General features: G+C 43.2%; 2 protein-coding genes across 8 annotated transcripts in view; both read right to left on the bottom strand.

The window, feature by feature from the left end:
- LOC138972436 (zinc finger protein 341-like) overlaps positions 1–4,825 on the bottom strand; it is a 37,877-nt gene extending 33,052 nt beyond the window's left edge. For both annotated transcript variants that reach the window (XM_070345092.1, XM_070345096.1), the window contains exon 1: positions 4,523–4,825. In XM_070345092.1, coding sequence (XP_070201193.1) covers positions 4,523–4,586 — 64 coding nt within the window. In that variant the 5' untranslated portion in view covers positions 4,587–4,825. The remainder of the gene's footprint in view (positions 1–4,522) is intronic.
- Positions 4,826–8,667: 3,842 nt separating this feature from the next.
- Positions 8,668–26,847, bottom strand: part of LOC138972478 (profilin-like) — a 34,869-nt gene continuing 16,689 nt past the window's right edge. Inside the window, exons 1-2 of one of the 6 annotated variants that reach the window (XM_070345149.1) lie at positions 19,860–20,001; positions 8,668–10,988 (exon numbers count right to left, since the gene is read on the bottom strand). In XM_070345149.1, the coding sequence (XP_070201250.1) occupies positions 10,565–10,957 (393 nt within the window). In that variant the 5' untranslated portion in view covers positions 10,958–10,988; positions 19,860–20,001 and the 3' untranslated portion in view covers positions 8,668–10,564. The other 5 variants (XM_070345124.1, XM_070345116.1, XM_070345132.1 and 2 more) reach the window with 5 other exon arrangements.

Below are 26,847 nucleotides of genomic sequence, written 5' to 3'. Positions count from 1 at the left end.
CGACTTGTTATTTCTTCGGACATCAAGGACAGGTCAAGATCTAGCAGAATATGAATAAACGACAGCCATGTGTGTGTGTGTGTGTGTGTGTGTCCGTCCTTAAAGCTAATAACGTCGGACACTATAATTAAAGACTGAGATTGTCGATGGAACCAGACGGAGCTTGACACTCCAACACTAGCAACCTGTCTCAGAATCAGCATGCAGCCTACAACACTGTACGTTGATACTGTTGCCGAATTTCGGGGAAAATGTTGTGTATACAATTTGGTATTCATGGTATAGCCAGGTTTTGGAAATATGCAAAGAAGAGAATAGTCCACAATTCTATATATGAGGAAGTGAATTAAAGATTATTGTAATAAGTTAGTTTAAAACTTACAACAATATGTTGTTGTAATTTTTAAACAACACTAATGCATGCACTTTCCATTTCTGCACAGTTTTATTAAAACAGTCAGTACTTTAGAAAGGGACATAACTCTTGGACTCCGGATATAACATCACCCGCGCGTAAAAGTGACGTTATAACCGATGAACCGGATACAGCGTCACCGCGTATAACGTCGCTCAAAAACATCCCCCGAGGGGTGACGTAATATCCGGAGTCGACTGTATTATGCCATTACCTGAACATATCATGCCGAGTCCCATCCCTGCTCGCAAGCGCCAGATGTAACCGAGTGCCGTAACACTACGATCACCTCGGGAGGCGAAGTGCAATCAAACAGGATTGAAAATGTTAGGGCTAATTTCTTAGCCCTATAAAAACTGTTATGCAAACCCAAAGGTTTCCATGAACATACAGACAATCGGAAACCACCAAACCCCATCACAAACAGAATTCCACAATCCACCGGGGTTGACTTAAAGGCCAACAACTCGGGTGCAGAGTCTGCTTTGAAAGGAGCGGTAGCCTCCCCTGTCACATAGACAACATATGGCAAAGTTAATGTGCTTCAAAATAACATGACCCGCTTTGGTGGACTTATTTTTGTAACTTAGGTAAGTGTGCTTTGTGAATTATATATATGACAAAAACATTTGTTTGTTTGTTTGTTTGTTTGTTTGCTTAACGCCCAGCCGACCACGAAGGGCCATATCAGGGCGGTGCTGCTTTGACATATATAACGTGCGCCACACACAAGACAGAAGTCGCAGCACAGGCTTCATGTCTCACCCAGTCACATTATTCTGACACCGGACCAACCAGTCCTAGCACTAACCCCATAATGCCAGACGCCAGGCGGAGCAGCCACTAGATTGCCAATTTTAAAGTCTTAGGTATGACCCGGCCGGGGTTCGAACCCACGACCTCCCGATCACGGGGCGGACGCCTTACCACTAGGCCAACCGTGACAAAAACATATATGTAACCATATTACTATTGTTAGTTGTTAGTTATAATTATATTAACACACACTACAACCTGTGCCTGCGGTCAAGAAGACCAAACAGCGGAACACATCTTACAGCGATGTCCCCTACTAGATGAGGAACGAAAAGAAGTGTGGCCGTCACCAACTCCCTTGCAGACCAAACTATACGGCAGGCGACAGGTGTTGGAGAAAACGACAACATTTATCACCAGTGCTGGACTGATCGTGTAACCTCTGCGAACGCCAAGAAGAAGAACACACACTACAAGTATAAGTGTAATTTTAATATCTTATTCATTCTTATAGTTCAAAGATAGAAATTAATAGAAAGGACTGTTATTGTTAAGACTAATCTGTATGCAAACTTTTCACAAACCATCATCTATGTTGTGAATAATTCATTAATAATTGGAATAATGAATCTACCACCCAGCATTGTGTCAGTGTCAGCAATTAACTGAGCAAGAACACTAAACACATTAAAAATGTATTGGATAACCACTCGAGACAACTGAACAAATTTTAAAATGAAATGAGATGGTCATATCAGGGATGTCGTTAGGCGTTGGACATCTGACATAGACCGATTAAAAGGCTCAAATGTCCGATTCACATAGCCCAGGTCTGCCTACCCTCCAAGTGAAGCTTCAGGGACAAAGTTCTGTTGAAGATTAAAAGAAGTCGATTTTGCGCGAAGCGCAACAGTCGAGGTTGCGCGAAGCGCAAGCGAGCTGGCTAGGGGAGTCCGGGGGCATGCCCCCCCGGAAATTGTTTTTGGCCAAAAGGACACAATTGGTGCAATCTGGTGTCATTTTACCCTAACATTGCCTTCAAATCATCTTGCCAAAAGGACACAATTGGTGCAATCTGGTGTCATTTTACCCTAACATTGCCTTCAAATCATCTTGCCAAAAGGACACAATTGGTGCAATCTGGTGTCATTTTACCCTAACATTGCCTTCAAATCATCTTGCCAAACTTGAACATTGTCACTGTAAATGTCACTGAAAAAATGAAATTCAAACTTACAATATTTACATTTTGTACAAGGTTTGGTGGTGTCACTGCATTCATTTGGAGCTGGCCTGAAGGGACCTGTAATAGGCACTCTTCATGTCTTTGAGCTCCTTGTTGGTGTAAACTCTATCCAGAGCTTCACCGGGTCTCAACTTGGCGACAACAAGTGCTTCGAGAGTGTCTTTTGCCATGCTGCCTCTAAAATCTGTCTTGTTCTTGCGGACCACCGAGAAAATCCTCTCGCAGTGTGCTGAAGAGTGTGGAATGGTGAGGATTGACAGCATGACCATTGGCAAGTGTTGGAACATTGACGCCATCTTTTCTTCGACCTTTTCTTCTTGCAAGAAGTTGACGCGCATGAGTATTAGCTACAAAAAGCTGCTCGGCAATGATCAAAGGCATTGTGATAGCTGGGTGGCCTTGTTAAAAGACACGACCTTCTTCCCAGGGGTCAATGACCCACTTTTTGCCATGAGAGGTGGTTCCCCTGTCATATCTGAGAGAGGAAACACTTCCTGAATCGGGGTCAGTGACCGGGCAGTGACCGAGTTTAACAGAGTGGAAATCTGTGTGTGCGGCCAGATCAAAGGCAGGGCAGTACCTAGTGGGGTCAGTGACCGGTCAGTGACCAGTTTAACAGAGTGGAAATCTGTGTGTGCGGCCAGATCAAAGGCAGGGCAGTACCTAGTAGCTGAAGGCAATCTCTCTCGCTCACACTGTTGTGAGCGTGTTTGGAATTTTTTTGAGTTTCCGGGACGCATTTCGAACATCCGTATTTTCCGGAACACTTGATAAAATTTATTGATTTCCGGGACAAATACGGAAATTCCGTAACGGTAGGCAGACCTGCATAGCCGCATGGCGGTCAGATGTCCTATCATTTTCAATTGAGCGCGGTCATTGTCCGTTTGTGTCAAAAACAGAAGAAAACACGGCGAGCGTTATTCTTGAAAATGACAGTGCCAATGACAGTGTCGCCGTTCCCCCGAAATCGGCGTATGCTGCCTGAATGGCGGGGTAAAAACGGTCATACACGTAAAAATCCACTCGTGCTAAAAACATGAGTTAACGTGGGAGTCTAAGCCCATGAACGAAGAAGAAGAACAGTGTCGCCGCTGAAACTCGCTGAAACTGACACAACCACGGAAAGAGAAGTTTTGTCTTTTGTACAGGACATGGTGTCGGCTCACAGCAGGAAATTCGCAGAAACAGTCTTTTAACTATCCATGTTTGGTTGGTTAGACCTTGACAGCAAAGAGACTGCTGCTTTGTCGAATCTGTGTTAAAGACTTTTTTTTATTTTCTCATCATGCAGTTTGTGAGACAATCAAAAAAAGAGTGCTGAAGGTTTTGGCTGCTTTTTAGATGTTTGTTTCTTTTTGTGTGTGTCCTATTTGGAACTAAATAATAAAACAATGTATGCAAAAATGTTCGGTGTATATATATATCATTAAATGTACTATGTGTGTGTGTGATATAAAGCATGTGTGTGTGCACATGATTTTGGAGCCATTCCATTGACAGTGTTTTGCACAAAATTATGATGTCCTATTGAAATTTCTGAAAGCGGTCAAATGTCCTATTGATTCTAAAGAGCTCAGGACATGTGTTCAGTCAACAATGATCAATATTCTTAATCTAGATCATCATTGTAATTGTATACATCAGTTGCACTTGCAGGCAAAAGGCTGAGTTATTCTTATGTCCTTTGCAAGTCTGACTTTAAACAAATCTATCTCAATGTCTGCTGTTTTTTTTTACAATTTAATGTCTTTGGTGAGGGGGGGGGGGGGGGGGGGGGAGGGGATGGTAAATACAAATGTTTAAGTCTAGTTTTGGAAAACAAGTATGTTTTGATTTGTTCAAACAAGTTCATCCATCAATGAGATTTTTTTTAAACTGTGAGAATCTTAAACGACAGAAGTAAGAAAGTGAAAGTAGGTAAAAAATGCTGTTTATCCTAACAAGAAACAAAACTTAAACGGCCATGCAGTCTGAAAATAACACAAGTACGGACATAGTAAACAGCTGAACTAGTCTAGTAGCTTTTCTTTCTTCCAAAACACACAGCTCCAATGTCAATCGAAGTTGGAATGTCCCAGCAGACGACAGTTAAATAACTGTACCTGGGAGCGATTGGTAGCACAGCGTTAGACATGTGCCTTCAGAGTTTGTTGTCAGCCGTTCCATTTGACGTGACCACCCTCAGAAAATACGAACAGTCAAATATCAGATTTGTTAAGTTAGCTTCGTAGGAACAGAAAAACCATCACATTAACTACATGTGATTTACTACACAATTTAGCATTCAAAGATCACACGGGAACTGATTCCAGACATGACAAAAACTTGAAATTTCACAACGACTGAAGGTGGAGGGAGAAACCGGTCTTTAAAATGGCGGCTGACCCCCTCCGCTAAGCTATTTGGAATAGTTGTTTGCAGCCCACAGTGTTTTAGAATTTTAGAATTGTCACTCGCTTTCATTTATGAAAATCGAATAAGAATTTGTGCATGAAGGATTTTTGTTCATTTATTCAAAAATTGAAAAGCACGGAGTGTTGCTAACAGCGACACCATCCACAGTGCAAGAGGGAGTAACTCCTGTCGGTAACAGCGAGTTCGACAGTTTTATTTATTGATTTCAATAATTTATATTACTCAATGATATATATTTGTTTATTTTTGGAACACAGCAATCATAGAATCAGAGTTCAGATCATAGTATATATAAAATACATTACCTTTGTAGTGCTTTCACTGCGATATTGTCATTGGCTGATTGATGGTTTTGAGTGTGTGCAATATTTCTGGTAAGGTCTGTGTAGATTTTTTGCCAATACCGGGCCACTTCCATTCTTCAATGAAGTTCCAATCAGATCGTTGCCGGTTACCGGTCAGTTCAGGTTACCGGCTGAACTGAGGTCTAAACCGGTTTCAACTCAGAGAGGAGGATGGGTACAGTGGAACCCCCCTTTAAGACCTAAAAAATAATCTGAAAAATCAGGTCTTAACATGGAAGAAGTCTTAAAATGAGGGTAAAATTCACAGAGGTTATGGGGATACATTTTTTTAATTAAATTTAAAAAGTCTTAAATATGTTGGGGGGTCTCCAACTAAGAGTGGTTCCATTGTACTTGAAAGATCATCGTGTGTACCACAACAGATTCATCCAAATGTTTAAATGTATACTGTTAGTGCCCATACCTGTCAGTATATCACCTTACAAGCTTTCCGGCAACACCCTCCTTGTCTCTGTTGACGCCTGCTTGCAACCGGTTGCTCCCCTTTACATAATACACCGAATATAAGGCGCCTTAAAGCTGTGGTCTATTTATGACTTTCCGGGGCTACGAGGTTGAAAAATAGGGATACAATCATGTACAGAATTCTGTACAGCAAACGCTACCCGAAACCCCACCTATACGGCGTGTATGACCTTGATTTTGTTTGTTTGTTTGCTTAACGCCCAGCCGACCACAAAGGGCCATATCAGGGCGGTGCTGCTTTGACATATAACGTGCGCCACATACAAGACAGAAGTCGCAGCACAGGCTTCATGTCTCACCCAGTCACATTATTCTGACACCGGACCAACCAGTCCTAGCACTAACCCCATAATGCCAGACGCCAGGCGGAGCAGCCACTAGATTGCCAATTTTAAAGTCTTAGGTATGACCCGGCCGTGGTTCGAACCCACGACCTCCCGATCACGGGGCGGACGCCTTACCACAAGGCCACCGTGCCGGTGTGTATGACCTTGAGAGCTTCAGTCAACGCTTGAATTTTGCAGAGATAACATCTGGTTTGCTCTCTCAAGACTGATCATATTTTATCTTCAAGAGAGATAAAGGGGAAAAAATAAACGCCCCGGCGAAGATTCGAACTCTCGACCTCGAGACTTCGTGTCTCATGTCCTAACCAATAGGCTACTGCACCAATTGAGAAAAAGAAGGAAAAACATTGATATGAATTTATGTTATGTTATTCTTGAAGCAGCATGATTTATAGCTCAATACGCCCATTGTTCAGAAGTGAATACATGTATGTATAACTATTTCTTAGATGTCTGGTTTCGACTGCACAGAGCTTTGGAGAATTCAATTACTGTTCTTGTCATTTTCTTGCATGTTGTAAATAGAGATATCGCAGCTATTTGCATGACCTCCCGATCACGGGGCGGACGCCTTACCACTAGGCCACCGTGCCCGTGTGTATGACCTTGAGAGCTTCAGTCAACGCTTGAATTTTGAAGAGATAACATCCAGTTTGCTCTCTCAAGACTGATCATATTTTATCTTCAAGAGAGATAAAGGGGAAAAAATGAATGCCCCGGCGAAGATTCGAACTCTCGACCTCGAGACTTTGTGTCTCATGTCCTAACCAATAGGCTACTGCACCAATTGAGAAAATGAAGGAAAAACATTGATATGAATTCATGTTATGTTATTCTTGAAGCAGCATGATTTATAGCTCTATACGCCCATTGTTCAGAAGTGAATACATGTATAACTATTTCTTAGATGTCTGGTTTCGACTGCACAGAGCTTTGGAGAGATTCAATTACTGTTCTTGTCATTTTCTTGCATGTTGTAAATAGAGATATCGCGATGTTCTGCGACTCCGTAAAACATGTTTGCAAATAAAGGCAAATTTTAATGTCAATTTTTACGTTTTTACAACGCATGAATGGTAATTCAAGCGTAGAATGATATAAAATTATCAATTTTTTTATCTTTGACAACACTGGCGATGAAGTGGCCTTGCGGTTAAGACATCGGCCCCGACATTTGGAGGCCCCGAGGCCTTGAGTTCGAATCCCTGCCAAGTCGTTTATGTTTTCTGCTCGATCCTTCTTGACAAATTTGCTCAGCTCTGCGAGAGCAAACCGAATATTACCACTGCAAAATTCAAGCGTTGACTGAAGCTCTCAAGGTCATACACGCCGTATAGGTGGGGTTTCGGGTAGTGTTTGCTGTACAGAAATCTGTACATGATTTTGTCCAAATTTTTCAACCTCGTAGCCCCGGAAAGTCATAAATAGACCACAGCTTTAACACCAAAAACAAACTTCGATGTTCCCACATCATGAGGGAATTCTGGGTAGGGAAATCCTGTTTGTAAAAGTCAGCTACCTTTCGGTGATTGGTCCATGCGGTTCGGTGGTACATTGTAGTAGTGCCAACATAAAATCGGTCAAGCTGGATATCAGTGTTATTTAATCAGTTTGCTTCCCAAAAGACAAAGTGAACAGGCAGATTGGGGCAGTCATCAAATTAAGGCAACTCAGAGTTTTGCACGAGTTTCTCACTTACTTCCCTTGGACCATTTTTCAGAATTATATACCATTCTACTTATACAATGTATGTGTTGTGTACTCTCAGCTGACGAGGGAGATGCAACGCAACCAAAATATATATGTTAGTAACATCGACTTTGGGGAAAGCCAAAAGGGAGCAAGTATCACCGCTGCAATTAATCAGACTGCAAGTTATGGCTGTTACTTGGCTTGATAATGCACTTGTGCTTCCGATTACACATTAAAAGTCAGCATACTGTTTCTTGTGGAAGGTGTTTCTTCTTCTTCTCGTTCGCTATTATTATAATTGTTTCTTGTGTTTTTTGTGTTGCTCAATTACTTTAGTGACACTAGCCATGTCAATCTGTCAAATTTGATTCAACAAAAACAGTGTAGAAAGCGGCAGCCAGGCTGTGGATTTTGTAGTGTCCTTGTGGATTGATGCTCTTATCCAATATAAGACGTTTTCCGGAAATAACTAGGTCAGGATTTTTAAGCTTTGTGGAAGAGTTGCGCCCCAGAAAGCTAGTCAAACAATAACTCTTGGTTGACCAGTTAAACCCAGCAATCGCAGCAAATCTTTCTTTATTTGGTGTTTAACGTCGTTTTCAACCGTTCAAGGTTATCGCAGCAAATAACTGCAAGCTATTTCCAGTGAAACCTGGCTCTGATGTGCAGATTTTCCAAAGAAAAAGGAAATCATGTTGGGGATACTAAAGCGGGGCGCAATCTTCCACAACGCTTGAAAATCCTGACAGTTATTTCCCAATATCATCTATTGGTATTGCAAGGCAACCAAGGTACTGAAGTAGGCTACTCCTGTAGCACTGGATACATCTGCTGCTGAATGGTGGTGTTAATTTTAAAACTGCTCGCACACTTTCTCTCTCTCTCTGGTTTAGATCCAGTTACATGACAGGAAGCCTGAAGTTTACAATGACTCTTTCCCACACAGACACACAGGGACAGATGTTTTCAGTTTGTAATTTTACTCGGTATCGGTTTGAAAATTTCAACTGAGCAGATAATCATAGCATGTGATGATACATGACAATAGTTACAAAGTTAAGGGGAAAATACTAGAAAATAATAATATTAATAATAATAATAATAAGTATGATATTGGAGCTTTTTCTGTTTTAGTAACATGCAAACTTGCTGATGTCATTAAACATATTATCAAAAGAAATAGCATTAGAAAAATGACAAACCGTAAAGATGTGAAGAAAACAAATTAACTAACATTCTATACCTTGCACAAATCAAAATGCAAAACAACTTTAGTCTCCACTAAAAAAAAAAAAAAAAAAAAAAAAATGAACACTCAGATCCACACTGACTTTCAAAACTAAATTACAGAATCTTATTTACGTTATACTTAAGTATTGTAAATAAGGAATGCAGTTGCAACAAAGATTTCAAAATAAATGAACAAAATGGAGTTATGCATAAATTTGCATGCACCAACAGACAATACTTTGCATACGACTCATTTTAACTTTGTCAACTAATGAAAAGAAACAGATGGGCGGAAAAAAAAAATCAGTTGCACAATCACATTTACAGTTATTGAGTTTTCACGAACATTCATTAACAAAACCTCTAGCAGAAGTCTAACTTTCTGATACTTTAATGCAGAATTTTACCCTTGTGTCACGCAGTTTATTAGCACAAATGCTGGCAGATTGTATCCATGTCTGGCGACGCTGCTTGTAAAAAATTTCAAAATTGTTCAGTCTATTAATTTCTGGAGCTTCTGCCTACTTCTTTCTGTTTTCACCAAGAACTGATCTCTTGGCTAATGGCTATGTAAACAAGCATATTTTTTCATGCCTCTTGTGCCGAGACTGTCGCACAGCATGTTCTTCAGGCGTGTTTGTTCCACGTCTCCTGTACAACTTTAACAGCCACCATTCAATTTCAAACCACATTTGAGCAGCGGGTGATTTAGCCGAGTCTTGATCTAATCTGGCCAATGGTCAAGTTAGACTTGAACGGCTTGTTATCATTTTAACAGAACATCAATTACACAGTATATGCACTTAAAAGATCATCTAGATTTCATTTAAGAGAATGTTGTCCAAATGATATGTTGGGTGCCTAGGATTCGGAATGTCAAATAAAAAAATAACGATAAAAAGAAAATAAGCAATAAACAAACATAAAACACATGGAAAAGAGGGGAAACAGGGAATGTTAGTAGTTACATTCAGTTACGCTCAGTCCAACCCAAAGCCTTCTCCCCTTCTGAGGAATTAACTTAAAATGCTGCGATGCAGGAACATTTTAACAGTAACAAAATTCAACTTTTAATATTGAACACAAAATTGACTACGCTCTGGAGTGGAAGAGTAAGAACAGTGAATCTAAAGTAAAGAAAAGAAAGAAAAGAAAAGAAAAAAAAAGAGAAGCACATGGGATGGTGCACGAGTTGTTATAATGGAATTCAATACATGAAACAAAGCCAGGTCTGCTGCAAGTTATTTGTTGTCTCACCAATACAGCGTAAACAGCCAACTTTTTGTTACACAGCACAGAGCTGGGAAAATGCACATAACTCCCGTTTCAACTTGAAGAAACCTGGTCAAAAGCAACAGCAGACATTGACGGCAAGTCTAGATATCCAGTCAGTCAACAATACTTGCTTTCGGTCCAAGACCACAACTGCGTTTGTTAGTGACACGTCCCTTAGACAGTAGTGCTGCATGCAATTACCAAGATATTAACCAGCAAAGGGAGAAACAAAAATTGAAATGTCACTAGTTTCAGATGATCAGGGCATGTTGATGCTGTGCGTGAACCCATCAGTAGGACATGAGGGTCTCAAGACGGAAAAAAAAAAAGAGAAAAGTTCCTTGGTGCTCCACGGTTAATAACCTGCGGTTTCTAAGCTGGCTGCCAATTTTTCCGTTGCATCTCTTACATGGTTGGCTTGCACGGTACCATCCTTGTTACATCCAAAAACAAGAGCTTGTTTGGTCAGGGCCACCGTCATGGTCTTTTCCTTGATCTTGTCATCCTTGCCCTTGATCACTAACACATTTTCTTCCAGTCTAAGGGCGGCCCACTTCTCGTTGTTGAGCGTAACACCGCTGGTGAAGATATCCTGTTTCTGCAACCTGATGGCTTCCTCGATGGCCTTCACCTCCGCCGGCGTGGCAGTCAGGTTTTTGCAAGACCAGGGGTTGCCGTCACGGCCGAAGATGGCAGCATGATACACGTTCTGCGCGACCAGGTTGTCGGTCCACTGTTCCCAAGACATGGCTGTAGTTCAACGTCAGACAGGCACAAATCTGAAACACATACAACCACAACTTAAATCATTCATGTGCAAATAATAGATCATGCTTTAACTACTGAACATAAAGTGTATGTTGTCACAACTGGCTGACTTTACTGTAACATTTCTAAAGGCCTGTTGATGTTGATCGAAATGACCCCCAATACACGTAAGCTACACAATGTGGGAAGCTGAACTACTACTGCTAGCACTAACATCATGAACCTTTTGCACTGTTCCTGTTTAAATGTGATGTATTTTATGTCTGTAACCGCCCGACACTGCATGGCAATTTTCCTTGTTTTTAAAAGGACAGTAAAATGTTGAGCCTCGAGTCACTGTCAGCATTGCGAGCTTCTTCCTTGTTGACAACTACGTGGAGACTCGTGTCCGTCTCGCGAAGGACTTCCCCTATGAATACAGGTCATTTTCTCTGAAATGTCCAGTTAGACAACGATGAACAATCACTTTTAGATCACAGGAATTTGGGAAACCCTTTTCCTCAGTTTCCTTTGTGAGAGCATACATGTACTTCCTGTCCCAAAATAAGCCAATTGGTCCTAAGAGGACATTAAAACTAATAAGCAGGGGTGTCGTTTGGGTCGGCCCTTCGGCCAATCGCCGATTTTTTTTTACTTTGGCCGAAACTTTCATGTCCCTATCGGCCAAATGTCCGAAGAGTATTCGCCTAAATCGGCCACAGTTTGTCCAGTTGTTTTGTATTGGTCAGGCTTTGATTGCTAAAACTGCTGCCGATGTACTTAGTCAACTGACTGACGTTTATTTCCTTCGCGAATACCAAAAACTAAACATCAATGTTTTGAACGGAAGCCATTGCCAAAAAATATAGATGCCAGAGTGGATTACAAGGGAAACCACACTCTCAGCGTTTGCGTTCGCCGGTTCCCGATAGTTTATCAGTCAGTCAGTGCTTTCGATTTGGATTTGAACATCATGTCGCAACCAAACAAGAAAAAAACTAAATTGGCCAAGGTTTGCTACCCGTTGCCAAGGTAAGTGATTCCGGACAAAATGATAGGAACATCGCGAATGTGGACAGTGTCAGTGTGAGTGGTAGTAGTGTTGTCGAGTCGATCCAAGCAGACGACATAGACGATAGTCACTGCGAATCGAAATATGCTGCAGCCAGAGAATGAAAAGCGTCCTCCAAATCGTGGTTTCCAAGCAAAATGGCTCACCCTACACGGCCTTTTATTGGTGTTTTACCAGTCATGTTTCTCAAGGCTTGTCAAGAATTGCACAAGATTGGAAGAGTTTTACTTTCAAGAAATTAAAGTTAAAGGTTTGAAAAAGTTTCAGAGAACTGGTGTCTGATGTGTTTCAGTTGCAGTATGCAACATATAATCCAGGGGCGGATTGGGGGGGGGGGTGTCACAGGGGTTCCGGACAGCGGGACCCTGGACCCCAGGTTGTAACCCCCCCCCCCCCCCCCACACCTCTGGCTTAACTGCTCCGCCCTGTAATTTGTGTTCCTGAGACAATGATTGTATGTATTGGTGTTTCCCTCTTGAGTCTTGTGCTTCAATGTTGCGGTGACTTTGTATGAGCCAAAATAATGGCCGAAAATTTTCCAAGATGTCCTAAAGCTTTCTGACAGTTTCGGCCAAATGTCCCAACATGAAAATGTCTAGCAACACCCCTGATAAGCCAGTCAGATAGTCAAGTCAGACCACCAATAATATGACAGCATGGCGCTGATGAGAGGAAAAGTGCCAAAGGCAGGTGTCAGTGTAATGTGACTGGCTTGCCTCTCATCAGAACACACACTGTGTGACACTTGCCTCATCACTAACACAGTATGTGATGCTTGCCTCCTGAGAACACACATGTAATGTGTGACACCTGCCTCATGAGAACATGCATTGTGTGATACTTGCCTCATCACAAGCACATTGTGTGATGCTTGCCTTGTGAGAACACACATTGGGCTATACTTGCCACATCACAAACACATTGTGTGATACTTGCCTTGTGAGAACACACATTGTGTAACACTTGCCTCATCACAAACACATTGTGTGATGCTTGCCTCATGAAAACACACATTGTGTGATACTTGCCTGATCACGAACACATTGTGTGACACTTGCCTTATCACAAACATATTGTGTGATGCATGCCTCATGAGAACACACATTGTGTGATGCTTGCCTCATGAGAACACATTGTGTGGGGCTCAGCATAACACTGTCATGTCAAACCCATTGTTCCCAGTCTCACAACAGACTTGACACCTCAGGCCACCGTTTGAAAATCGCTTAGTGGACGGCAAGGAGGGGTGTGTGCACACCACTGAAAGCCATCACACACAAATAACGGACAAACCAAACACCCCCTGGCCACACCCCGTTCTGTGCAATTCCTAAACCTCATCACTCCCACACATCTTTATCACTCAGTCACTGACCCAAGCGCTTCCAACACTGCAAGCAGCCCAAGTGTGTCACCTCTGGCTGTGCTAATCACCCTGTAATTGTGCGAGAAGACGCCGTAATGAGGAGACGAGTGAGACAAGAAGCTGCGTTGATGACACGTAAGTGGCGGGGAGAGGTTGCTGAGACACTCGGCAAAGCTCGTGCCGGCTGACACACACACCATGGGACTGAGTCATGCCGCCTTCCGCCTCGCTGTCTCCGGCTCTCACCCCAACAACGGTCGTCCAACAAACCCAAGACGCAGTTACACAAAGTGAGACAATAGAACCCTGCACATTGTTACACCAGCAAAAGATATCAAGCAGACGCGAGTTAATTCACAACCCGTACAAGCGATAAGCTTGACCTCGTGAGGACTCCTCGCCTCGCCTGACCTGAAATGTACTCCACCCCCACCCCCGAATGAGCCGTGCCTTCATTCGATCTCGCCTTCGTCTCCATTTCTCTCCACCTACCCCAGACAAGTTGACTCGCTATCTCTTGTTTTTCGTCTTGTCAGGTCAGCAGTCCCCAAAACACTAGACACGACCACGTCGACTGAGGAAGACACACACACTACGGACCCACTGCACTTACACCGCGACAGGATTTCGCGAGTGAGAGGAAGCGAACCCGACACGGACCGGCCGGTATGACTGATGTCGGCTCGCCAGTCATTATTGTTCTGCCACTTACCCCGTTAAATCCCTACGGCTGCGTCCGGTGCAGGTCGTTTGAACACGGCGTGTAAATCCAGTAAGTGTCGAGCGGTGACGAGTCTGGGTGATTAGTCGTGTGTGTGAGTGTGCACTGTCAGTCGTCACCCAGAATGTGTACTCACCGTGTCACACCAACCGCGTGCTAGCACAAACCAACAGCTTTTCCCTCACTTCACGCCGTCTGCCTCGCTTGCGTGCGAGAGAGCCGCGAGACTATGTGTATGGTGGCGCAATGCGGTCAGCCTGGCACACTTTGCCGTCACAGCGCGCATTCGTGTCGCAAAGCGGGACCGTGTTTACTGCCGACACGATGGAATATTGCAGCAAGATAACGTCTTTCTCGTTAGTGTAACTGTCTGTTTTCTTTTTTTTCTCCGATTCACGGATATAACAACACATGGTCGCGTAACTTAAGCTACTCTTATAAGGCCAGAGACGGCACGGAATTTTGGTCCAAACACGTGTTTTGGGTTCTCAGCATTTTTAGTTACTTTGAACACCATAGAATCATTGAGCAATGTAATTTTGTCATTAAAGCTGTGGTCTATTTATGACTTTCCGGCGCTACGAGGTTGAAAAATAGGGATATAATCATGTACAGAATTCTGTACCGCAAACGCTACCCGAAACCCCACCTATACGGCATGTGACCTTGAGAGCTTCAGTCAACCCTTGAATTTTGCAGGGATAACATCCGGTTTGCTCTCTCAAGAGAGATCAAGGGGAAAAAATAAAAGCCCCGGCGAAGATTCGAACTCTCGACCTCAATACTTGTGTCTCATGTCCTAACCACTAGGCTATTGCGCCAATCGAGGAAAAGAAGGAAAAACATTGATATGAATTCATGTTATGTTATTCTTGAAGCAGCATGATTTATATCTCTATCCGCCCATTGTTCAGAAGTGAATACATGTATAACTATTTCTTAGTTGTCTGTTTTCAACTGCACAGAGCTTTGGAGAGATTCAATTACTGTTCTTGTCATTTTTCTTGCATGTTGTAAATAGAGATATCGCAGCTATTTACATGGCGCGAATGTCGTGTAGCATGACGGTGTAAACATGTACTGCGATTCCATGAAACATGTTTGCAAATAAAAGCAAAATTTGATAGCAATGTTTACGTTTTTGCAACGCATGAATGGTTTGTTTGTTTGTTTATTTGTTGCTTAACGTCCAGCCGACTACGTAGAGCCATATCAGGACGAGGAAGGGGGGATGAAGGGGGCCACTTGTCAAGCGATTCCTGTTTACAAATGACGCATGAATGGTAAATCAAGCGTAGAATGATATAAAATTATCAATTTTTTTATCTTTGAAAACTCTAGTGAAGTGGCCTAGCGGTTAACCCCTTGACTGCCTTAGGACGGGTATACCCGTCCTGCACTTGTGCATTATTTCCATGATTAGATACTAAAAACAGATTCTTGGTTGAATTTCCTTTAAAAATAACATAGGTTTTACTTTCCTACCTACTGCCAATTTGGAGCTAGAATTTTTTGTGAATTATTACACCCCGAACTCCAATATTCCCTGGCAGTCAGGAAGTTTTGATTGGCAGCGAAAGCCATCGGCCCCGACATTTCGAGGCCCCAATGCCTTGAGTTCGAATCCCTGCCAAGTCGTTTATTTTTTCTGCTCGATCCTTCTCGACAAATGCTCAGCTCTGAGAGAGCAAACCGGATGTTACCACTGCAAAATTCAAGCGTTGACTGAAGCTCTCAAGGTCATACACGCCGTATAGGTGGGGTTTCGGATAGCGTTTGCTGTACAAAATTCTTTACATGATTTTATCCCTATTTTTCAACCTCGTAGCCCCGGAAAGTCATAAATAGACCACAGCTTTAACCTCTTTTTTGCAATAAAATGATCATGTTCAAAGTATTTTTTTTTTTATTAATATTTGACACCATTGGTTACATCCGGCATGTTCCGGTTTATGCAAAAGCTAAGATCGGACCAGCTACGCATTGTGTAGTGGAAAAATCGGTGAATCTTTGGTCGTGACGTTCGGAGAAACTATCAGCCACGGCACACATTTTTTCAAAATACTTGTGATGTTCAAACTTTCCAATATGCAGTATATAGTTTTATCGTTATTACTGTTGTTTATAAAGGAAAACATGTTTCAACTTGTCCATAAAGCGATCAGGTGAAAACAAAAAAAGATAAATGGGAAACACATCGGAGGGACATACGCGGGCGAGTCACAACGGACTGACTGATTCTTTTGGGTCAAAATCATCCGAATTTACAACAGCTTAACCATAATGTTGACTGAGGTGTATTTTTCAAACCTCAGTTGTGTGGTTACTTGCTAAAATTTAGTGCTTATGATTTTGGATTAATTTTTTTTTATCAACAAAGTAGGTGAACACACCGGACACGTTCTCAGGAGGGAAACAAAGAGAATATATTTATACTTTTTTTTCTTTAAATAACATCCAGATTCACAGACATCAACATGTTGTCATATGTATCTCTCATACAGTGATGTTCCTAGGACTGGAGGGCAACAGGACAAAATGTCCTGAATCAAAAAACTAATAGGACATCATGTCCTGACTACAAAAAAACAATAGGACATTCAGATCAAGCGAACCAATCATGGCACCTAACCTTTTTAGATGCCAGTGCGGATTTGCGAAAGTTGCTGCAACCAACGGTGAACGAGTTTGAGGCAACGCCATCCTCCTGACAGATGGTGCAGAACATCAGTTCTTTTTCTTTGCTGTAGCTGAGCCAAGGGAACATAGAAAACCAGCTCTGCACAAACTTTCTGGTCGCCCCTACTTTCGTTTCTTGCGTCTCCTCCTGCGTCTCTTTCTGAGGTTGTAGATCTATTGGCTCACCTTCTGAGGCTTCAGTCTCCGACGGGGCCGAAGGCCCTGCAACTTGACTGTCCGTGTCGTCCTTTTTTTTAACAAAGCCACTCAAAAGTGTCTGCCCTTTTCCCACGCAAACCTTTTTCTTCGGCGGCATCTTTGCAGAAATGTGGCGGCGGCGGAAGTAAAGTGTCGCTGTCAAAAGTAGCGAGAGTTGTGGCTCTTGTAATATTGTTCGGTCGAGAGTTGCGTCCCTTGTGTTATTGTTCGACCGAGAGTGAAAATTGAAGTTCAAGTAGGCCCCGATTCGAACTCGTTTTAACGGGGTTTGATACTTCAGTTTGTACAGATTCTTCTTGCAGTGACCGCTCTAGGCGTAATACTATCGGACAATGACCGCTGACTTCGCGATCGGATCGGACATTTGACGGGACAGAGGTGTTTGCAATCGGTCATTTTACAACCTAAATCGGTCTATGACCGATGACCGACGCCTCGGAACATCACTGCTCATAGGTATATTCAAAACAACAAACTCGCATAAAAATAGTAAAGCTTTTGTGAAAACATTTTATTTTCTTTGCAAACGCACAAGGGTATACCGAACGACCTTTTGTCACAGGCTCATATATATATTCCCATCACACTGACACTTGGCAGAAACTCTTACAAATGTGTTTGTTTGTTTGTTTGTTTTGTTTATTTGTTGCTTAACGTCCAGCCGACTACGCAGAGCCATATCAGGACGAGGAAGGGGGGGATGAAGGGGGCCACTTGTCAAGCGATTCCTGTTTACAAATGCACTAACCCATTACTTGTGTCCCAGCAGGCTTTAGTAAAACTAAATTAATACCTACTGGAAGATTACCAGTTTCCAGTATGTTAAAATAGGCTTAACCTATCTACTGCTGGACTTACATCAGAACACTAACAGATTAAACTATACATGAATCGCGAGACAAGCGGCAAGAGAAGAGATTTTTGGAAAAAATACAGGTGAATGAGCAAGAAGGCAGAAAAAAGAAACGAATTCATGAAGAAAAAGAGAGCATGACAGGAAAGAGGAACCAAAAATCTACCTAACAGCAAACTAGAAAGCTCCTGCGGTTCCAAAAACAGGAGGGGCCTTTAATTTCATAACCGCAGTGCCCCACTGCGGGATTACAAATGTGTCCACAGTCACATTCTAATCAAAGCAATATAATATGAATAAATCGGGATGATTTACATTTGATTAAAATTTCACTTTTTGACCAAATTCGCCAACCATAGGCGTTTCAAGCCCAGCTGCCCCTGCGCACCCTAGTCTGGAGCACTCCGGCGGCATTCCCTGAGTGCTGCGACTTTCATTCTTCCTTCCCATTGATCATAATGTAAACCGAAGCCATTCCCTTCTTTTGAGGACAAAATCGACCAAAGGCAGTTTATTTAGTAGAAAGTTCGACACCAAACGGCTCAATGACGGTGATAAATCAGCTACGGGCGTAACTGATCCGCATCAGTCGACGCTGTTAATTCGCCGCTCAGCACAGTTTTGGTTACGGCATCAGTGTCAGTCTGAGCTGTAATTTCAGCTTATACTTCAAATCTTAAAACTCCTTGACGATCGAGTTTCCACCAAAATGGACGTCTATCTAAGCACGAGGGGTCAATTCACATTGTTGCATATGAAACTCCACGGGCGCCATTCAGCCGGCGAGCGGTTGATGACCTTGCAGCAACGGCCTTGAGGTCATATGACCTTACCGCCGACCTGATGCGTCCAGTGGCGAGAGGGAGGGAGGGGTCAGGTTTGGCGGTCGTGTTCTTCACCCGTCCTGTTTGTGCATGCCGGTCGAAAGCCCGGAGGACAATACTGCATGCGTGATGTCAACTCACTGAGCTATCCCGGACTGACGATGAAATAACACCAACGCATTTATCAGACGATAAATTATTGTGTAATTGACATTTTGAATAGTTGGAAAAGGAGTGTGCGATGGAGGGGGGAAAAGAAACAAACCAGTCTTCATCCCTCAGGGCCTGCAGTTCTCCGGGCACGGGACACTCTCTCTCTCTCTCTCTCTCTCTCTCTCTCTCTCTCACACACACACACACACACACACACACACGCGCGCGCGTAGTCCCACCACAACAGCTTCAAGTCAAGTTATTTTGCGCAGGTTAGCTACACAGGCAGGCCCCTGGCCGATAGAACGGTCGCCTTTCAAACTTGCGTCATTCACGCGTGAAAGCGCCAGTGAGGCGTGGCGGATTCGCTTACAAATGGAATGTCAGATGTCGACTGACACAGAGCCACACACCAAAAAAAACAACTGTCACACACACAGGCCGCTTCTTCCAGCACTATCTTTTAACACATCTGACTGATCTGAGTTTTACGTTTTTCTCTACCTGTCCCAAGATAGGCCAGGCCGATTGATCCTAAGAGGACGTACAAATCACCTAGTCACCTACGTTTTTCTGTGTGTGAAGTGATCGATTTACCTATTTATAAACACCCTTACAATCCCAAGCGGTGATTAAGATGCCTTTCCAGTCTAGAGACCCTTTGAGATGGATGTTACGCAGGTGGTCAGTCACACAGCAAATTAACTAGACCTCTTTTGAACGAGCTTTGATGAGGGCTGACCTCTGGAAAATGCGGCACCGGTGTCATTTTAATGGGTATGTAAACGACATTGTCCGTGCGGTTTCATTTTCACCTAATGGCGAAAACACAAGGAGGAAGTATTCAGAGCCAGTACACTGACTTGGAGGGGGGGGGGGGGGGGGGTTTCCTATGCTGAAGTCCAATTTCGATAGTGAAAAGCTTAACCAATGGAATATTATTTTTCACATTAGTTAACGTATTTGGATCCACAGCAGTACTGTTTGCGAGCAAAAACACTAACATATCGACTCACCTGTACTGTGTGTGTTGTACGTGCGTGCGTGTGTCAATGTTGAGCAGGAAGTACACACACGAGACAGAAGGTAAGGACAAGGGCCACACTCAGCAGGGACAATGAGCAGGGTGTGCTGGCAGTGCGGAGACTTGAGAGCGAGGGCCCTGGCAGGAAGTGGCCCATTCAAGGCTGTCAATCACTATCTGACCAGCCCTCATCAGCCTCACCCCATCACCAGCGCAACACTTCCGCCTTTACTTGAGTCACGAATCATGACACTGTCAAAATTGTGTTCACCATCACTGAGCTGTGTGTTACTGAGCAGTGGTCACCGTGCACATCATTCTCATAGCCAGCAAGCCAAGTGCTCTCTCGGCTACAGTTCCGTCCTGGGTGATGCAATATATTGCCGAGTGTTCGCTTATACAAGTGTATATCTCTATTCAAATTAACAAAATTGGTGAACACAAAAACTACATGATAATTTTCATATGATGTCGATAGTAGCAGAAGCCTCAGGTCCAAATGCTAGTCTTTGCTCAACCGAAAGTCTTGTATGAAACGAAAATAAAGGTCGCCTTGTGTTTCCACTGTGTGAAGTAATGTCGGATTTGAAATTATCGGTAACATCCTTTACATTTCTGTCCCCTTAAGTCAAGCTTCACTGCCACTTGAGTTCAATCTGGCCAAGATCTACGAACAGGAAAGTTGTGTTTCTTATAAGACGCAGTATGACTCGCATACTTCGTGCATTGTTGTGAAGGAACTAGGAACATCTTAGTTTGTAAACCGGAACGTTAACTTTCTCAGTCAGACCCGATACGATTTACCCACACTTCACATTCCCAACTGGACAAAAACATGCCCCTGTTTTAAACCCGAAGATAACTATACTCAAAACTCATGTCTGAATTTCAATAGCACTTCTTCGTGTCATTATATTTTGTTGAACTCCGCAGGGAGCCATTCAGCATTTGCAACGAGAAGCCAGCCATACAACGTGTATGTCATGTCACTGCCAATTTTGCTGCGCGCTTCATTATGAAGGTGAGCACAATTAATATTGAACGATTCAAATTTAAACAAGAGAAGGATTATTTATACATGCATACACCGTTAGGCTTAAGTGGCCGATTATTTGCCATGGGCTGAAACGCCCATCCGAACTGATTTTCTCAATGCCTCACTGTGGGTCACACATATTCCACCAGTCATCTGATACCCCTCCACTCAATGCAACTAATTAAACTTGAATATTCAACTTGTCTTCTCAATGCCTCACACATACTCCACAGGTCATCCGATACCTTCCCACTCAATGCGACTTATGAAAGCATGACAGTCTAGGCCTATTGATCTGAACCAATAACTGTTCCCATCCCGCTCTCCTCGCTCTGTACATCGCCGAACAAGGAAGATGTCTCTATACACTTAGGAATGTACAATAGAAATGCTCAGCTTGAACAGCACCAAGGCATATCGTTGAAAATAAGAAGAGCAAACGCTCGATCGAGTCACTTTCGCAGTTCTGAATATTATATGAGGCATCAGATGGACAGGAAGAAATTGCTATTCACAACACAATGAGTCACGTTCACATAAAATTTGAGCCCGGTCATTTTTATAGTTTCCGAGAAAAGCCCAACGTTAAGTTGTGTGTTGCCGAACAGAAAAGGCTAGTTATCTCCCTTGTTTTTCTGATAACGTTCGTAAAAGGCTACAGATGTAAATACTTTGATGTAAAGAATAATCCTACAAAGTTTCAATCACATCCGATGAACTTTGTCAAAGATATAAAATGTCTAATTTTTCCTTTGACGCTGACCTGTGACCTTGAAAAAGGTCAAAGGTCAACGAAACCATCGTTAAAGTGTAGAGGTCATTGGAGGTCACGACTAAACAAAATATGAGCCCGATCGCTTTGATAGTTTCCGAGAAAAGTCCAACGTTAAGGTGGTGTCTACGGACGGCCGGCCGGACAGACTAACACTGACCGATTACATAGAGTCACTTTTTCTCAAGTGACTCAATAAGAAGGGGTACGTCACAATGCGCAGGCAACTCGATTTTACATCCTGCATGGTTGGTTGGTTCTTAACATTCCTTCAACCTATTTGACTATGGAGAGAGAGAGAGAGAGAGAGAGAGAGAGAGAGAGAGAGAGAGAGAGAGAGAGAGAGAGAGAGAGAGAGAGAGAGAGAACAAAGTGACAACAGCCCGGAGTGAATAGTCTGACAAGGAACGGTATACAGATTTAGTCAAATAAAAGGTATGCCCTTCAACAGATCCGGCTGTCGACAAGAAGCCCCCGTTTTCACTCTAGATTTGGACGTATGAAATGTTTATTTATTTTTAATGAGTGCAATACAATCACAATAAACATTCCTCGAGTCAATGGTCGTAAGTTGACAATACAACAAAACAAAAATAAAAAATTAAAAAATAAATCGGGTTTCTTGTTTCCACTTCTTCTGACCGCCGTGTAGACGAAGACAACATCGCGACCCAAGATGACATAAGGTTGAAAGTCTTCGCTCTTAAGATGTTAAGATCTGACACACAAGGTCCATGGTGGCGGAATGACAGCACAAGAGGTCTGAAGAGATAAGGTTGAAAGGCGAAGTTTGCTGTGCGTTTACCTGTCGTGTGATAAATATTGCCTCACTACGCTGAAGATCAGAGAGCAAACAAAGGCCATGCCTTTACGTGTAGTACATGTACCTCCCACTCAGGCCCTCCCCTTTCCCCTCCCATGACCCCCCTCCCTTCTCCTCTGCGATCCTATCAACTCATTCTGGTTTGTGCTGTCAAATCGAATGCTGAACATGATCGAAAATGACATGAACACACGAACACAAAGCTGCAACGAATACAACATCAACAAAACCACAGGTCTCTTAGAAGAACTAACTGTAACCATGCGTGGGCGTGAAGGATTCAAGCTGCATAAGTTGATCAACTGAGTTTACTGCACCGTCGTAAAGAAAAGAAAGAAGGAAGGGGAAAATTAAAAGGCTGAAAAGCTATTTCACCTTTACAACAAAACACTCCACACACTCGCCGCCCACACAAAACCCCTCACAACAATAGTCATTCACTCGGGAATAAAAACAGACAACTTGATACTACAAGTCATGTAGTTCGGGAGGGAGAGAGAGCGGGAGGGAGAGAGAGGGAGAGAGAGAGAGGAGAGGGAGAGAGAGAGAGAGGGAGAGAGAGAGAGAGAGAGACAGAGACAGACACAGACAGAGAGAGAGAGAGAGGTTCTCTTTCTGCGTACTAGACTCATCGTCGAGGTAGCACTGATGTCGTGGAGATGTTTGTGGCTTTCTGAGAATAAAGCGCGCAATCTAGAATAACGTTTCAGGCCAAAGACCTCAAGTGAAGCTAGCTAGCTCCGTCATACATACTCGTCAAGCGTGACGAATTAGAACGTTGCCCACAACGATGAATAATCGCTCCTCGTTAAAGAATGACAGCCTCTTAATTGCTGTCATACGTACAAGCAACTTGGTTATGACAGCACACCGCAGCGTAATTTTTTCTAACCCTCCCTTTTCCTTTCCTTTTTATGGCATACAAAGATTTCACACCGAGGAAAATTTTAACTTGAAAAGTTTCCTTTTGTGTACCAATTTACAAAGAAGTATGGAGAGCATGTCCTCAGGCAAGGAAAAAACGCCACGGAAGTTTTAACAACAAAAAAGGAATACGCTTTAACTTTTCAGAGAAAAGCGAATGAAGAGAGCAAGACAAAATAACACGACTGTTTTAGAATAACTTCCCATTATGCTAGAAAAGATATTTTTACGCAATATAAAACTGTTCAGAGAAATGCGAATGAAGAGAGAAAAACAAAATAACATGACTGGTCCAGATTACCTTCCCATATAAATAATAATACAAAAAATATATTATTACACCATTAAAAACTTTTCAGAGAAAAGCAGACACTAAACAAGGAAGCCTTACATGGTAACACATCCATTGTGTGGGTAAAACAAGTGCGCAACTTAAATTAAAGACACACCCTTCCCGTGAAAACAGTTTGGCTCATCATCTCAGATCTGGCCAGACTTTTGCATGGGATAAGACCATCCCTCCACTTGGTCACATACTAAAAATCTCTCAGTGCACAGTGGGAATTTGTTGATTAATTTATTTCGTAATTGAATGCCGCCGGTGGCCTTTTAATAAATTAATTCCTAAAAACAATTCATACTCGCCACAGCAAGCAAGCAAGTGTCAAAGTGGAGGGATGGTATCCCATGTAAAAGCCGGACCAGATCGGAGACAGTGCGCAAAACTATTTTCATGGGAAGGAGCGTGCCTAAGACGTGTGTCGTAGCAGGACACGTGCGACATGTGTGGTGGTGACCGGGGTATAATGCCACACAGACAAAATGAGACTACAGACGTCAAGAGGATCTGTGCACAAACACCCCTGGCCCTGGACTTGGACCCCTGAAAGCTGAAGTACCGTCGCCTGTCCCTATTTGACAATAAGACGAGGACGTCTTAGTCTCACAACCTGACCTACCACTTTGTGCCCACCCCTGTACACACCTCAATTCTGTGCCCCTACCTGTACCACAACCAACAACTCAGTCCCACTACCCAACCATTTCAGTTAATCCTCCCAAAGCCCCCCTTACTAAAACACATGTGAACTGTGTTCTTGACATAAACTTCTTCACCGCACATTCATCTTTGTGTACTACGCCCCCCCCCCCCCCCCCCTTTCTCCTTTTGCCACAGTTGTTTACTACAGCACTCGGCATATCCTCGTCCTCGATCACCATAAGGCCAACAAAAAAAAAATAGGTGTGGTTACGGTAACATAGCCAAAAAAATAGGGTAGGAAGGTAGGCAATCACTTTTTTTTTTTTACTTTTTTTTCTAATGTGTACCAATTAAACCTACTTGACAGGGAAATAAGTGTGCGACTCGGGCGATTTCGCTTTCATTGTGTTTTCTGCACTCGTTTTCTTGGGGTTTTTTTTGGTTTTTTTTGGGACAAATGTAATAAATAGTTATAGGGTCGGCCCCTAGAAATAGGGTAGGTCGGGTTACCGTAACCACACCTATTTTTTTTTTTTAGGCCTAATCCTCCAAAAGTCCCTTCCCCTCAAACACCTTTCACTTGATTCTTCAAGTCACCCTTTGTAATGCTCATTCCTCCAGCTCTTTCTATACTACAGGGTGACCCCCCAAAAAAAAATGCAACCCCCAAAAATGCAAAATTAATGATGTAATTGTATACATCTGCTGACCGAATGACTTCATATTTGATGTATTTTGGTGAGCTTTTATTGTACAAACATTATCCTCCTCTTCGCCTTTCCCCCACCCCTTCCTTCTCCACCCCCCCCCCCCCTTCCTTCTCCACCCCCCTCCCCTTTCCCCTCCCGTCCCCCCACTGTTACAGCATTTTTTAATGCGGTAAAGGTGCAGTCATGTGGACCCGTGTTTGTTCGTGTGCTTACTGCTTACCCGTGGGGCTTCTCCCCGGGTCTCTACCCATTATTCACCTGCTCCGTACCACAAACAACTCCTTGTCCTCACTAATGTCATGAAAGCTAGCGCAATATGTGACGTCATTCCACTGAAAGCGACACTGAGGATCCGCTTACAGACAATTCTACTATAATCTCTTCACATAATACAAATGCGCAGAAGGAGCAATACTAACAGTTTGAATTCTGTGCAAACAAAATAGTAGCTAGAAATCAATGTTTGACCGGCTGCATATTCCATTTCAGTCATGTGTATGCAGATTGTTATCCGGAGTCGCAAAAAAACAGACAATTCTGGTTAACTCAATCCCAGCTGAAGGATCCAATACAAGTTTTGATTCTGGATAACACAAAATCAAGACAACAGCCTGGAATGGGGCACTACAAAGTCCACTGTGAAAGGGTAACAAACGAGTTCAAGGCATCAGCACAGAGAGGGGTACGACGATGTGGACCGGGTGCCACGTGCCTCACAAGGTCGGTGGCAGGAAGTCACACAGCAAAATCACGGGTAAACTCTTGTCACAACCCTCGCACGCAAACACACTCCACAGGTAGGGGGAGTGTTGGTGTATCAACCATGAGCAGCATTTGTTCACAACCCTCGCACGCAGACACACTACACAGGGAAGGGGGATCGTAGGTATCAACCAAAGCCAGCATGTGTGACATTCCGCACACGACAGTCACGCTGTAGCCACCGGCAAAGAGGGCCTTTTCCTCCGCCAGAAAGTCTCTTCCTCCGTGTCTGCGTCACAGCACGACAACTGGGGAGTCGACACAGGTCAGCATCTATACGCTGCAGTGTCGTACGGAGGATCAAAAGGCATCGTTCACCCCGTAAAACACTACTCCTTACTTACCTGGGGATGCTCCCCTCTGAGTCTGATTGTGACTCACGCCTAAAGGCCAAACACTCCTACCTGTACACCCCCCTCTCTACGTGTCGACTTGGAACTGTGGGGATGGGAATGGGTACAAAGGTGCGCTGCAGGTAAAAAATCAGAGAGAGAGAGAGAGGCAGGCAGGCAGACAGAGACAGAGAGAGATTGTGCGTGCAATTATATCATTGCAGTACACATGGCAGAGACGGGGGGGGGGGGGGGGGGGGGAGGAGACGTTGGTTGATTTTTCGGGTTTTTATTAACGTCCCTTAACACTTTCTACCCCAGCTATGTTGACCAAGCTTTTTTTTTAGCCGAGACCAGCTGTGCTGCAGCAGGTCACTCAGAATTGTAGTAACTGTGTATTAACACGCTGGAATGCAAGCGTTAGATGGACGTTACACGAAGCGACTGAAGCTACCAGTCTGCGCGGACATATCTCTACCTGGTAAGATAGAGCCATATGACCTGGAAGACAATGAGTTAAACCGATGTGTTATCGAGGGACCGATGCCAGTTTGATTATTACCCTTCTCAGTTTATACGACATAGTCTACATAAATATTTGAAACTATAAGTATTTTACATATTGACCCATCCCTGTCA

The sequence above is a fragment of the Littorina saxatilis genome, linkage group LG1, assembly GCF_037325665.1.
Source record: "Littorina saxatilis isolate snail1 linkage group LG1, US_GU_Lsax_2.0, whole genome shotgun sequence".
Classification (NCBI taxonomy): Eukaryota; Metazoa; Mollusca; class Gastropoda; order Littorinimorpha; family Littorinidae; genus Littorina; species Littorina saxatilis.
This window is presented reverse-complemented; position numbering and strand designations above follow the sequence as displayed.